Here is a 14,255-nt window from a genome sequence, read left to right on the forward strand (position 1 = left end):
TTTCTTCAAAATAGCCACCCTTTGCTCTGATTACTGCTTTGCACACTCTTGGCATTCTCTCCATGAGCTTCAAGAGGTAGTCACCTGAAATGGTTTCCACTTCACAGGTGTGCCTTATCAGGGTTAATTAGTGGAATTTCTTGCTTTATCAATGGGGTTGGGACCATCAGTTGTGTTGTGCAGAAGTCAGGTTAATACACAGCCGACAGCCCTATTGGACAACTGTTAAAATTCATATTATGGCAAGAACCAATCAGCTAACTAAAGAAAAACGAGTGGCCATCATTACTTTAAGAAATGAAGGTCAGTCAGTCCGGAAAATTGCAAAAACTTTAAATGTGTCCCCAAGTGGAGTCGCAAAAACCATCAAGCGCTACAACAAAACTGGCACACATGAGGACCGACCCAGGAAAGGAAGACCAAGAGTCACCTCTGCTTCTGAGGATAAGTTCATCCGAGTCACCAGCCTCAGAAATGGCAAGTTAACAGCAGCTCAGATCAGAGACCAGATGAATGCCACACAGAGTTCTAGCAGCAGACCCATCTTTAGAACAACTGTTAAGAGGAGACTGCGCGAATCAGGCCTTCATGGTCAAATAGCTGCTAGGAAACCACTGCTAAGGAGAGACAACAAGCAGAAGAGATTTGTTTGGGCCAAGAAACACAAGGAATGGACATTAGACCAGTGGAAATCTGTGCTTTGGTCTGATGAGTCCAAATTTGAGATCTTTGGTTCCAACCGCCGTGTCTTTGTGAGACGCAGAAAAGGTGAACGGATGGATTCCACATGCCTGGTTCCCACTGTGAAGCATGGAGGAGGAGGTGTGATGGTGTGGGGGTGTTTTGCTGGTGACACTGTTGGGGATTTATTCAAAATTGAAGGCACACTGAACCAGCATGGCTACCACAGCATCCTGCAGCGACATGCCATCCCATCCGGTTTGCGTTTAGTTGGACGATCATTTATTTTTCAACAGGACAATGACCCCAAACACACCTCCAGGCTGTGTAAGGGCTATTTGACCAAGAAGGAGAGTGATGGAGTGCTGCGGCAGATGACCTGGCCTCCACAGTCACCGGACCTGAACCCAATCGAGATGGTTTGGGGTGAGCTGGACCGCAGAGTGAAGGCAAAGGGGCCAACACGTGCTAAACACCTCTGGGAACTCCTTCAAGACTGTTGGAAAACCATTTCAGGTGACTACCTCTTGAAGCTCATCGAGAGAATGCCAAGAGTGTGCAAAGCAGTAATCAGAGCAAAGGGTGGCTATTTTGAAGAAACTAAAATATAAAACATGTTTTCAGTTATTTCACCTTTTTTTGTTAAGTACATAACTCCACATGTGTTCATTCATAGTTTTGATGCCTTCAGTGAGAATCTACAATGTAAATAGTCATGAAAATAAAGAAAACGCATTGAATGAGAAGGTGTGTCCAAACTTTTGGCCTGTACTGTACATGAACGCGCAGCTGGACCGGCTTGTAAACAAGGGGCTGGAGATCAACACAGAGATAGGGTGTGTTACGTCATGCTATACTCCAGATGAAATTACACCTCTAGTACTTCACGTAGCAATTTTTTAATTCCTTCAATCTAGAAATGATGAATTTCCACTTATTGCCCCTTTAAGTAGGCCTACATTTCTAGTATCGTCAAAAAGATCCAAAATTAGAAACACTTATATCCATTGATGAATTTAAGGGCATCATAAAGAATGTGGTGACAGAGACGTGCTTGTTTTTCTTGAGAGGCCACTATGTCTGAATAGTTGTTGTTTTATTGTGGATTGTATTGCATGTTGTATTTGTTTTGATTGGCTGCTACCTCGGTCTCTCTTGTAAAACTCTTCCTGGTTAAATAAAGACTAAATAAAAAATAAATGGTTTTAATGTCACTACTTTCTGAGTCAAATAGCTTTTCAGTAATGAAGCTGATTGATTTTGTAGTGCGGTAGCATCCACAAAATTTTCAAGCTATGTTTCCCAGGAAAGGCTCTGAATTACAGCAGTTTTTTCGGTGGAGGTCTGGACAAATGTAAGGATAATCAAACTGAGGATGAGTATTGTGACTGACGCCAGCACCACAAGTTTATGCTCATGTGCTTGTGTCCACTTCCTGTTTTATTTTGAAATGTGTTCTCATTGGGTTTATTGAGTTTCCCCACCTTTGTTAATTACCTCATGTGTTTCACCTGTGTCTTGTTCCACTCACCTGTGTGTCGTTAGTAATCAAATCTTGTGTATTTAAAGCCCAGTGTTTTCCTCATTTAATTGCCAGATTGTCACTGTTGCCTGAGTGTGTTCATGCTCTCCAGCCTTTATCTCGTGTTTGGCTCCTTGGTTTTTGCCTCTGCTTGGATTTATGGACTTTGCTTTTTGTGTGGTCTCCCTGAACGGACTTTTCTGCCTCCGCTGACTGCTTTCATGTGTTTGAACTCTGACCTCCTAAATAAAGATCTGGATTTTAAAAAATGTTCTTGGTGTTTTGTGTTTTCCTCTGCAACTGAGTTCCAGTTTTGTACTAGATCATTACACAGCCTAAAATGTACTTTGTGTTATAGTGTGGATTAGCAGCTGTTAGCATGCTAACACTGCGTGTTAACTTAAGATAAGATGAGCTATCGGAACAGGAGTGCAGTCTTGCTGAGCCACTGGCATTGCTGTTTGTCTTGTTTATTTCATATGCACTTTCATATCTCACTTTGAATTCGTAGAAATCTGGCGCTTGGTCAGTGACTTCTGGCGTCAGACACTGACAAAAAAAGCTGTCCTTTCACGTTGGCATAATATGCAGCTGGTCACTGTTATTGTTTAATGGCGCCTGGTGGCGACAGGGGAAACACGGGAGGATAACACGAAAGTTAAGGCTGCGAAACTCCGACTAGGGCGGGCGGGAGGAGTGGTGGATGGGTCTGACAAACTTTCACCCAAGAGGTTGGTGTTTGCTCCCCATAAGATAGCAAAGCCAAACCCCGTTTTTTATTTCCTAAACCCAGCTAGGTGCGTGTGTTGGCTAAACATAACCATGCACATTTGTAGTTAAAGGACAAAAACATCAGTTGTGGTGTTGTACCAACGTAGAGTGTTTATTTTGAAAGAGACAGTATAATATATTTCCTGTGAAAACAGAAGTGTATTTTCAAAGAACACAATGCATGCAACAGACAGAACTTGACACAGTCTCCTAGAACGTCAACAACCGATGCACCCAGGGTACCTTGCATGTTGCATCTCAACGTGGAAATGACCAAACTTCGATATGTGACGAGGTCGGAGTGAGAATGTGTTTTCATATGTCACCAATCTATAGATCACAAAGCATGTCTACAGTGCAGTTATTAATCCCTCTCCCTAGACACGCCCCTTAAAAACATTCATCTAAAACCAACGACGAACTTTCATCTTCTCATTGACTGACATCCTTTCAGATGTGTCCTAGTCTTTGAATTTAAATCCTCTGAATCCAGAGAGACAACAGAGTCCGCTTACATCTGTGTGTGCTCTTTAGTCAAAGAACGTTGTAGACTGATACTCACTCATTAAGAGGAACTCATCCTTATAGATGATAAACACATTACACACACAAACATAATAATCTTCCTTCTGTCTCCAGCAGCTTTCACTGCCACTGTGGTTTTCATAATGTTCAATTCCTTTGCTTCATTTGCATGTTGCTCATATTGTAATCTGAAACATCCATGTTTAATGAGTGCTGATGAATAATACATGAATATGACCACCTGCCTGAATACAGGGAAAAAAACCCTGCACTAAATCTGTTCAATGCCCTCTATTAAACTGACAGATAGTCATTTTGAGGTGGGAGATCCTTTTTATGTACAGTCGATATACATCATAGAGATAGTCATGTGGGTATGACACATGCATTTTGATTAAACTCTCTCAGATCTTTCACGTGGATCGCTCTGCATGAACGCACTCATATACAACATGTAGATACATGCACACACACCGACTTTAAAGAGCCATACTTCACAGAAACAGTGTATCCTGCGGGACACTCCATGAGGTCTGAGGTGCTTGAATCAAAGTCAAACACACACACACACACACACACACAGAATATGAAACATCTGTCTCGCCCACTGCCTGGTTATGAAGTCTTACGCTGACGAATCCTCTGACAGACTGCAGATAATTTACTATTTATGTTCACGCAGTATATTTACACACACATTTTCCAATAACTACTGACTAATGCTGCCTCTCTATTTTCCTTTTTTTTCCCCTCGCAGTGCGATGTTAGATCTGCAGGAAACACTGTTTCAAAGCCAAAAATGTGGGAGAGATTTATCTGACCAAACCAAAACTTTGAATCATCCTGTCTGAGGGAATTCAGTCTGCTTCTAGACTTCTGAGTTGCTGCCCACATATCCTATTTTTCTCAGTGATTCAAATAGTGCAATTAATAATAGAGTGGGGCATGATGCTTTTTGCATGCCAATCCAAAAGTTAACATCGCCCTGGTTCCCTCAATAAAAAAGCTAATGAGATTTATCCATTGGATTTTGGATAATTGCAGAAAATAAGCTCTGAAGCAAATAAAAGTTTATGTTACTCACACATTTTGCTCAGCAAGATAATCTCCACAAATGAACTTTTATGATTTTTGATCGCCAGAAGTAAGAAGCTAACGTTAGGCTATAAATGAACTGTATTATAGTTGCATGACTTTAACATCGCCACCACATGTAAATCCATGTTAGGTGTGATGACGTTCCGCAGTCTCATTTGGCCACTTGTAGCGTTTTTGAGACACGTTAAAGCTTCAAAATTTATGAGTGGGTTGTTAGAACAACAAGTAAAAATCTCTTAAGCTTGTGTTAACTACAGACTTACAGTATTTCAGGCATCTAATCAAAAGCCCATTCAAAAAACCCACTGACTTTGAGATGAGGGAACCGGGAGAGCTAAAATGCTAACTAAAACCCCGTTTCCATCAAGCAGTCCAGTCCAGTACAGTTCAGTTCAGTTAGGTACACTTTTCTGTTTCCACTGTGAAAAGTTGTGGATCGTACCAATAGAACTTTTCTGCACCATCCCCATTTTTGGTCCCCCCTCTTTTGGGGTACCTAGCACACAGATCTGGTACTAAAAGGGGGAGCTGTGAACACTGCAGTCTGATTGGTCAGTAGAGGATGGCCACTCTGCTCAGGGCTGAGTTGTGGCTGGTTTTGAGGCTCATGTAACCACTGTTCATACTGTGGAGAGTTTATTAGTAAACTGTAACTATAAAATGAAAGGATGTTTTGCTGCCTCTGCCTCTTGCAGCAGCTGGAGACGGAGAAAATAACTTAATTCACTGGGCAGGCAACTTTTAAGGTGGAACATTAACTTGTTATGTTACTCAGTGTGTGAGCTGATAACGTGAATCCATCAGCACACCTTAAATTTCACTGTGACAACACTGACCACTACTTACGTTTTTATGTGACATACACTTTTAGTAATGAGTGGGTCTTCAAGCATTTAAACATATTAATTTTTCTTGGACAGCATATATTGAAATCCATACTGTTGTGGAGCGTCACTCCTGTGGGCCTGCAAAAAATGCAAAGGACTAAATGCACAAACTTGCTATTTTTAAATATCCCATGAGAGAGACTCACTGCAGCCTGTTTTATTTTGTTCAGAAAATGTCGCCATGCAGCCTCGTTCTGTGGAGGATAAACAAGTTGCAGACTTCTATTTATGTCACTGGTAAAGAGAAATACAGTGAGTGCTGGACGGAGCAGTGAGTGATAACTGTTTGCAGTGGAAATGCTTAATGGACCTAGGGTCTAGGCTCCATGTCTGAAGGCTCACTTTTGTTTCCAAAGGTACCATACCGAAAGTGTTTGGTGGAAATGGGGCTTAATTTCTATGTTGTTGGAGGTAGTGTTTTTTTAAACTGATGTTGTACAGTATACAAGCTGCAGATTGATGCCAATAAAAATCAGAGATTACTCATGGACTTCCGTGGTAAGTTTTTGACAGATGTTAAAAGAGCAGTGTTTAGGATTCAGATGCATCTAGCAGTGAGGACTGCAGATTGCAACCAGCTGAACTTCTCCCAAGTGTGAACTCTCGAACTCTTCAGTGTTCAATGGTCAGGAGGTTTTACTGGGAGCCGAATTATCCGCAGAGATCTCCTCCTCTCCAAACTCAACAGATCAGGGGTCTCATTTATAAAACAGTGCGTAGGATCCGTACTAAAAATGTACATACCAACAAAAGCCAAAAATGGTGTGTGCCAAAAAAACACTCAACAGTTTCTACAATCAGGCTTCCACCTCACCATCTGCGTCGCCCATGTCATGTTTCCAAAATGTTCATAAGCATGGGTCAAAGTTTCTCCCATCAAGTCTGTTTTTTCTTTTATAGATCACAACTTTTGCGTGGGAAGTGGCATACGCCTCTTTTGGGCCTCGTTTTGTGCATATGCAGTGTTTATAAATTAGATTTAAGCCGGTAAAAGCACTGAATAAAACAGATTTGTGTAAAAAACATCAGTGCTTTTCCAACGCTTCTTTTCGCGGAGGGGCTGCAAAATGCGGTGACTGATGCGAATATGATAATGGCCCCATCTAGAGCCAGTGTTTGGTTTGTCCATCCTGGGCTACTGCAGAAACATAGCGATGCAATATGGCGATCTCTGTAGATGAGGAACTGCTCCCTATGTAGATATAAACAGCTCAATCCAGGGGAACAAAAACACTACCATTCATATTTTAAAGAAAACATACTTTTTTTGAATTGTTTTTTAATCTCTTTTATGATAATCAGTCTATTAGTTTTATATTATTTATAGATTCCTTTATTCCACTGAACTCATTGGCATAGTTTTTATTTCTGTTTTTTATTTTATTACTCATTTATTTATGTGTCTACATGTTACTGTATGTTATGTTATACCATGTGTGCAAGGAAAATTGCCCTGGTGGGATTAATAAAGTTGTCTGATACTGAATCTAAACGTTATTATAATATATTCCATTTCTGCAAATATATCCGCCCTAAATCCTACACAATGAACCTTTAAAGGCGCCGTATGTAAGAATGTGGCCAAAACGGTTACTGCACTCAAATTCAAAATACTGCCGCAAGTTGTGTCCGCCCCCTGTTTGAGCAAGTCCGGCTTCTCTGCTGCTAACGCTGCTGCCAGGATAGAGCAGCAGAGGACACTGCTAATGCTGCTTGCCGTGCTGCTAACGTTTGTTTTTCAAAAAAATCACTCGGGTCGATGACCCACCTGCACATGGGCTACAATGTATGATCGAAAATGAATAACAGTTGAAAGTATTCGAAATGTCCATCCCCGTTTAGCTATGATGCTAGTTAAGCAACTTTGGCTAAAGCTTACCTGTCGAGGAGAAGAGTAGCCACTTCGACATCCGATTTCAGATTCTTCTCCGCTTTCAACTCCACTGTTCAAAAGCATCTCCTATATAGATCCTCGCTTTGCCTCGAGTTTTGTCTTGGCGTTTTTGGGAATCATAATGAGGGCGTTTGGGTTTAGTCACACTGTCAGCCATTGTAGCTCAGTCATAACTACTGGCAACCCGGATGCTGAAACTCTACTGACTGTGTGACTGGTAGATGGCGACAGGCCAAAACACAAATTCATAACATGAACATGATTTGCGGACCGTAATTTTTTTTTAAAAAATTGCAAATATTCTGGCTGGTTATTGTTGTCGGTGAGATCAGTATGTTATATTAACATTATTCCTTAGTCTCTGTGACATATTAGGAGGATTTTATGACTATTTGCTTTAGATTTCTTACATATAGCTCCTTTAACAGTGTGAGTTAGTGCGTGAGTAAGAATATGTCTCCATCTCTACATTGTTGTCAGACGTGCAACAGAAATTTAAGGTTTCAGCTCAAAGCAGGAGTACAAAAGGGATTTCCTGCTCATTGAAGCAGATTCAGATCTTAATTCAGAGATTGTTAAATGCTCTTTTATATTGTAACCGATGCTCCACATCAAAGACACATCATTTCACAGCATTTCAAATGTCAGACCATCAATGCAGAGTACAGATCTTGCTGCAATGTTCAAGTTTGTCAATGTGTGTGTACTGAAGTCCTGACTGGATGTGTTAATGCAGTCTACGCAGTCAGATTGCCATTCCAATACCGACTGATTAGCATCAAAGTCTTATGAGTGCTCTTAACATCTCCCATAGACGCTGCACAAAACATTAACATCAAGATCTTCACATCTGTCTATATGTGTTATATTAATGCACCTTTTTTTGAACTATCATCTCTGTTCATTGCATATTCTTTTTATTCTTTGAACCTTTGCACATTCCTGCCCAGTTCTTTCATTTTAAACACTTATATTGGACATATTTTAAATACTATTTTTTGATATTCTACTCTAATGTTAGCTATTTTCTATTTTTGTCACCCATGCACCAAAAGACTAAAGGAAATTCCTTTATGTGAAAACCTATTTCTATTTTAAATCAAACTGTCTTTTGAAGTGACTTTCAAGGGAATCAGGAGAATAGGGTTAAATTTTTAGATCATCAGACACACTGTGCAAATTAAAAAGTAGGATTTTGAAAGGTCTAATGCGCTGACAGAAGGACACACAAGACAAATAAACCAGCAGAAAAGGACTTTAAAGATCAAGTGTGTAAAATGTAGAGGAATTTAGTGGCATTTAGCAGTGAGGATTGCAGACTTGCAACCAGCTGAAACTTCTTCCAGTTAGAATTCCTTCAGTGTTCATTCCTCAGGAGGTTTTTACCTGTGGAGGTCTCTTTCTCTCAAAAACAAATGGACCAAGTGATTAAAACCGGTTAAAAACCCTGATTAAAGCTGTTTCATGTTACAAATCAGTGTATCTCACGCTGTTCAGCACACCGAGGATGGCCTGCTTGCCCAGCACCTGCTAATGTGTGCTTATCTGTTTTCTCTGATAACTTAGTGTGTGCTTATGTGACGAGAAAATGTGAATGGCCCTATCTAGAGCCAGTGTTTGGTTTGCCCATCCTGAGCATAGTGGTGCAGCATGGCAATCTCCATAAATGAAGACCTGCTCCTTATGTAGAAATAAAGGCTTATTCTAAAGTAAGGAAAATGCAATGATTCTTATTTTGAGGTGATTATACACTAAAGAAAATATACTTGCCACTATATCCCCCTACAGTAAATCCTACACACATGACCTTTAAAAGAGAGAGTAAACACATTGATCTGTGTCTAGATCACTTTAACCTGGCACCCCTCCCAACCTGAGGCTGGTAGCAGAAATGGAGAAAAGTACAAACAACTGTGTAAAGGCTGACTGGATACTGAATAGAGTACCATCTCATTCCACTGGGAAATAACAACAGCAGCAGGGTGTCAGAAAGCATTGCAGAAGGAAGGAAGCTTTGGTAAGTTGCCTTTTGTTTCTCTCAACATGTAAGAGGATTTGTGCAGTGACTTCAGTTAGGTCATGTGAGAATGGGAGCAGGTAGGAGTAGACTAGCATTCAGTTTTTTTGATTGCAAAAAAACTTGATTGTAACTTTGATTGTAAAAAGCTACTTTATTGCCTTTGTCAATGGCATGTTCTGCTATGGCTTGCTTGATGCTGTGTCTTTAATTTATTTTTAGCGCTCTACATCATATGGCTTTTCTCATGTTCCCCCAACATGTTTTTCAAGATCTTTCACACGACATTTTCTTTCTCTCTTCTTCCATTCATGTGTTCAACTCTCCTGACCCTCCTCTCAGGAGGAATGATGTGGCGTATGCGCTGTCGCTCCAGGACAATCTGTCTGTCCTTGGCCTTCATCACCATTTTCCTCCACCTCCTCCTGGCATTTGTCTCTCTTCCCATCTACCACCAGCCCTGTGACCCCCCACTGCTACCCAGGACACACATCCTGAGAGACCTGGCACACACTGACTACACCTCCATGGGGATTCGTCATCCAGCTGAGCCCCTGACAGATACCAGACAAATAGATTATTCCGATAAAGGTGCCAGTAAGGATGCCAAAGGTCATGTGCAAACACTTTCTGACGTGGGCCTATCAGTGACGGAACGAACATACACTTCAATGGACACGCCAGTCAATGTGGGTCGCTACGGCATCAATCAAGCTGAACCTGTGGAGTCTGGGCTATCAAAACTGGAGTTGCTGTTTGACCATCCCCTTTACAATATGCCCAGCCCTCCTATCCCTGAGGGTGACTGGCTGTTGAAAGTGAAACCACAGATCAAGGCTAGTGAGAAGAGCTCCCAGATGTGGTCAGTTACTCTCCTTACTACCTCCCCATAACCACTTCCCTTAACGAAACATACTTGTTGTATTTGCTTTATTTTACTTCTTTCAGCATCTTTCAGCCGATTAAATACAACCTTATCTCTGAACACTGTATAGACAGCTTTGTGTTATGATGCAACCCAATCACAAGAATAAATGCTGGCATTGTACGTGTCTGCAAACCACAGGTACATTACATTTGGAAGTCATTATGTGTGTTTATGTTTCAATCAGTAAAATCAGCGACAGGATGTTTGGTGGTTAGAAAGCCACCGGGTCGCTACAACACAACCAGTTTTGTTGTTTGTTGGTCTTAAACAGTGTTCTGCAGCTTGGCAAGCGTCTCCCCTAGATACCATGCCATCCACCATGCCCTCCACTTCCTGATTACAAAGTCAGCTCATATGCTACGCCACTTTAGAAACGCTGATATGATACGTATGAAATGTACAAATTTAGCATATTCATGGTTTGCAGAATAGGACAGTGCCATTTTCTTCTGATGACCAGGCTGGGTAATTCCTGGTATTATTACACTTGGCTTCTTTGCATATCCCTATGGAATGCAAATACATCATCAGTGCATGGAAGATTTTCAGCAGATGGGTCAACTGCAGGGAATAGACATGATCTCCTGTTGTCAGGGCTGGTTCATACTTGTCATAATGCTGCTGCCGCTATAGGTTTCTGTGGTGTCTCTGCAGGAATGTACAGATCTCCTGTATGTTGTCCGTAAATGTTATGTCCTCAAAAGTCTCAACACAATTAGACCATTCGGCCACACAGCCTTTGTAGACACAAAGTGGCCTCCTTGGTATTTTTTGTGGCATCTTTCAGGTGGCTTTCCCCTTCTTAGCAAGTGCCATGGTCTCTACAGCCATCCACTGTTTCTAGTATAGCAGCAACTAACAGTTGCTTCCATTATCAATTTATTCTTTAATTAATTGATTATTGTTTCATCTGTAAAATGTCAGAAAATAGTGAGAAGTTATCACAATGCCTTATTTATTATTATGTGGCGACAGTGGAAGTCAGCTGACATAATGTTAGTATAAAGAGAGAGGAAGTCCACAGGACTTTCACACAGGAGAATGGGGTTTGTGTCCTGTGTAAAACCAAAAGGCTTGTGTATACATTCAGCAGGCTATATCTTCAGTAGCTAGCTAGCTAACCCTACACTTTACAGGGTTTGATTTTGGTTTTGGAATGGGGAAGAATTACACGACATGACTCCATTCTCGGAACCCATCAGCTGTATTCAGCGTCTGACTTCCGGCAGATGGCGATACAGCCTCTGGGGGCAAACCGGTTTGATTTGGGCGGAGGAGGCGAACTTCCGTTTCCGACTTCTGTTTATATTTAAGTAAATATGCTGAACCATTGCGATGGATTCAGAGTTTGCAGTGACGCCAATTATGTTCCGCCTCGTTAGTTCACCGCACGGACCGTTTAATCTGGCAACAACTGCAGTCGGCTCAAATGTGATTGGTCAAAATCACGCAGACTACAAACAGCCTACAACCGGAAACCAGGGCTCTTCCGCTCTTCTTCCGGAGGCAGGATCTCCTGGGTTTGCCTACAGACTCTACATTCACTGAATGTAGAGTCTGTATATAGAGACTACTAGCTAGCTAACCCTACACATTTCAGGGTTTGATTTTGGTTTTGGAATGGGGAAGAATTACACGGCGTGCCCCAGGCACAACATTTAGCTCCAAATCCAAAAAACCAGCCTGAAAATGAAAGAAATCCGAACGATTGCATTAGCACAGCTGCGCTGTTGTCGGACCCTGGTCTGAGCCAGCCCGATGCTACGTTATGATTGGCCAGTCTGCGTCTGGGCATGGGACTTAGCGATCAAAATTGTTGCTGATTATTTTTTGTTTATCAATGAATATATTAATTGACAACGTTTCTGTTTTTTATGTAACTGTCTTAGTAATGCTGCTGGACAAATCATCAGTTATTTGTCTAGCAAAACCATTTAAGTTTCTGTCTCTGAGACGATAACATCAAGCTAACACAACCTCCTTTGTCTCTTTTCCCTCCTCAACCTCCCGCCCCATCATTCTCTACTTCTTCCTTCTTTTACAGGGTGAGTGCTAGCCAGGAAGGTTACGAGGATACTCAGTGGAACAGCAACAGTACCAGCCACCCTCCTTGGCTGCGCTTCCACCTGGGCATCTCCCGCTGGCAGCTGTATCCCCATCGTGACCCCAACATGGAGCAGCTGACCCAGCAGCTCGCCACGCACCCCATCGTCAGCGCAGGTGTGACACAGAACTTCAGAGCTGTGTTTTCAGCTGCGTGATATATGTCTGTGCATTGTTTCCTTTTTGAATTTGTTCAACAGTTTTACTCCGCCACAGTATGTTCAGTAGACTGCACAGAGCCTGAAACCAAGAACACACTAATCTTGAACGATAGAGGAGGTGTAAGACATGCAAAGGCGAGATGTTTTTCAAGTAGAGGACAGGAGGATCCGAGGCAGTTCTCTCAAACTTAATTAACCTCTTGAATAGATAAGTGAATGAAAGGACTTCTGTAGGACTGCAGCAGCACAAGAACAACGTGGTCTCTTAAAAAGCAATAGATCTATCATCATTACCTCAGCTAATTTTACCTCCTCGTCCAAGCCTGTCATGGTAAAGGTGGGTGCATGAGCTTCAGGGTGGGAGAGTGAAGATGAAGGGGAGGGTTGTTGTGATTGTGTGACAGCTGAGGTTTAGGGTTGGACTTTCAAATGTAGATCCACTTTGAAGTCCCCTGAAATGAAAGCTACAGTGAAGCTTTGAAGGGCCTTGGAGGCTCAGCAGACGATGGATTGGGAATATATGAGCCACTGGCCATATAGCAAACATTTCGGTGTCAATCAATCATGCATGTTTCTCCACTCTAACTTTTTCACTTTGAGTTTGGTGCCTTTCAGTGCGTTTCTGTATGTGGTCTGGTTTAGTTAAACTTGTGAGGACTGACCTCTGGCAGTCTGCTGTTGTTGTGAGGACATTTTGGTTTGGTAGGACACTCTGCCTGGCCTTCAAAGTGAAAAGTGATATTTCAAGGTTTAATGGTTAGAAATTGGGTTTGGGTTAGAAAATCTGACTTCTCCTGATGAAACTATGTAACTTTATTCTGGAAAAAAAACAGCTTCTGTGGCCTCAAATGAAAATTACTGGATTAAAATTAAAGGGGCAGTTCATTCCAAAAAACGAAAATACATATTTTTCCTGTTGCCTGTAGTGCTGTTTATCAATCTTGCTTGTTTTGATGTGAGTTGCCGAGTGTTGGAGATATCAGCCACAGAGATGTCTACCCTTTCTAGAATATAATGAGGCTAGATAGCACTTGGCTTGTGGTGCTCAATGCACCAAAAAATAAAATAAAATAAAATAAAATAAAGTTAAGTTAAGTTAAATTAAATTAAGTTAGGTTAAGTTAAGTTAAGTTTAGTAAAATAAAGTAAAGTAAAGTAAATTAATTGAAAAAAAGAAAAAAATTGAAAAAAATATAAAATTAAAAAAAAAGATTTTTCTTGCAAGCTAATTTTACAGGTCAGCCAAGAAAACACTATTAATGTTTGCATCTTGTGCTGAACCACAATAACTGCGACTGGCCGACTCATGTCGACTTGAAAAGACAGCTTTTTTATTTGTGGGTGTCTGGCACCAGAAGTCACTGACCAGGCGCTGTTTTTTGACGACTTTGGGGTGAGACTAGGTTGAAAAGGCAGACATCTCTACGGCCAATGTCCACACTTGCCAACTCGCACAAAATAATGTAGATTGATAAACACTACAGGAAAAGATTTTTTGGTGAACTGTCCCTTTAATGTTAAAAGACCACCACAAGCAGATAATAGTAATAAAGATAGAGAACTGACTGAGTGATTTCAGTCTAACAGCAATGTCCATCTTTTCAAAAGAAATAATTTTGGTATTATTTGTAGGGGAGGGGGAATGTGTTATTTAGTCATAGAGACATA

At 41.3% G+C, this 14,255-nt stretch overlaps 1 protein-coding gene across 1 annotated transcript in view; it reads left to right on the forward strand.

Moving 5' to 3' along the window:
• Positions 1 to 9,303: 9,303 nt before the first annotated feature.
• Positions 9,304 to 14,255, forward strand: part of LOC117254929 (extracellular serine/threonine protein kinase FAM20C) — a 42,788-nt gene continuing 37,836 nt past the window's right edge. Inside the window, exons 1-3 of the mRNA XM_078166387.1 lie at positions 9,304 to 9,395; positions 9,738 to 10,257; positions 12,368 to 12,543. Of these exons, the coding sequence (XP_078022513.1) occupies positions 9,743 to 10,257; positions 12,368 to 12,543 (691 nt within the window). The 5' untranslated portion in view covers positions 9,304 to 9,395; positions 9,738 to 9,742. The remainder of the gene's footprint in view (positions 9,396 to 9,737; positions 10,258 to 12,367; positions 12,544 to 14,255) is intronic.

Source organism: Epinephelus lanceolatus, chromosome 3, assembly GCF_041903045.1.
Source record: "Epinephelus lanceolatus isolate andai-2023 chromosome 3, ASM4190304v1, whole genome shotgun sequence".
Taxonomy (NCBI): Eukaryota; Metazoa; Chordata; class Actinopteri; order Perciformes; family Serranidae; genus Epinephelus; species Epinephelus lanceolatus.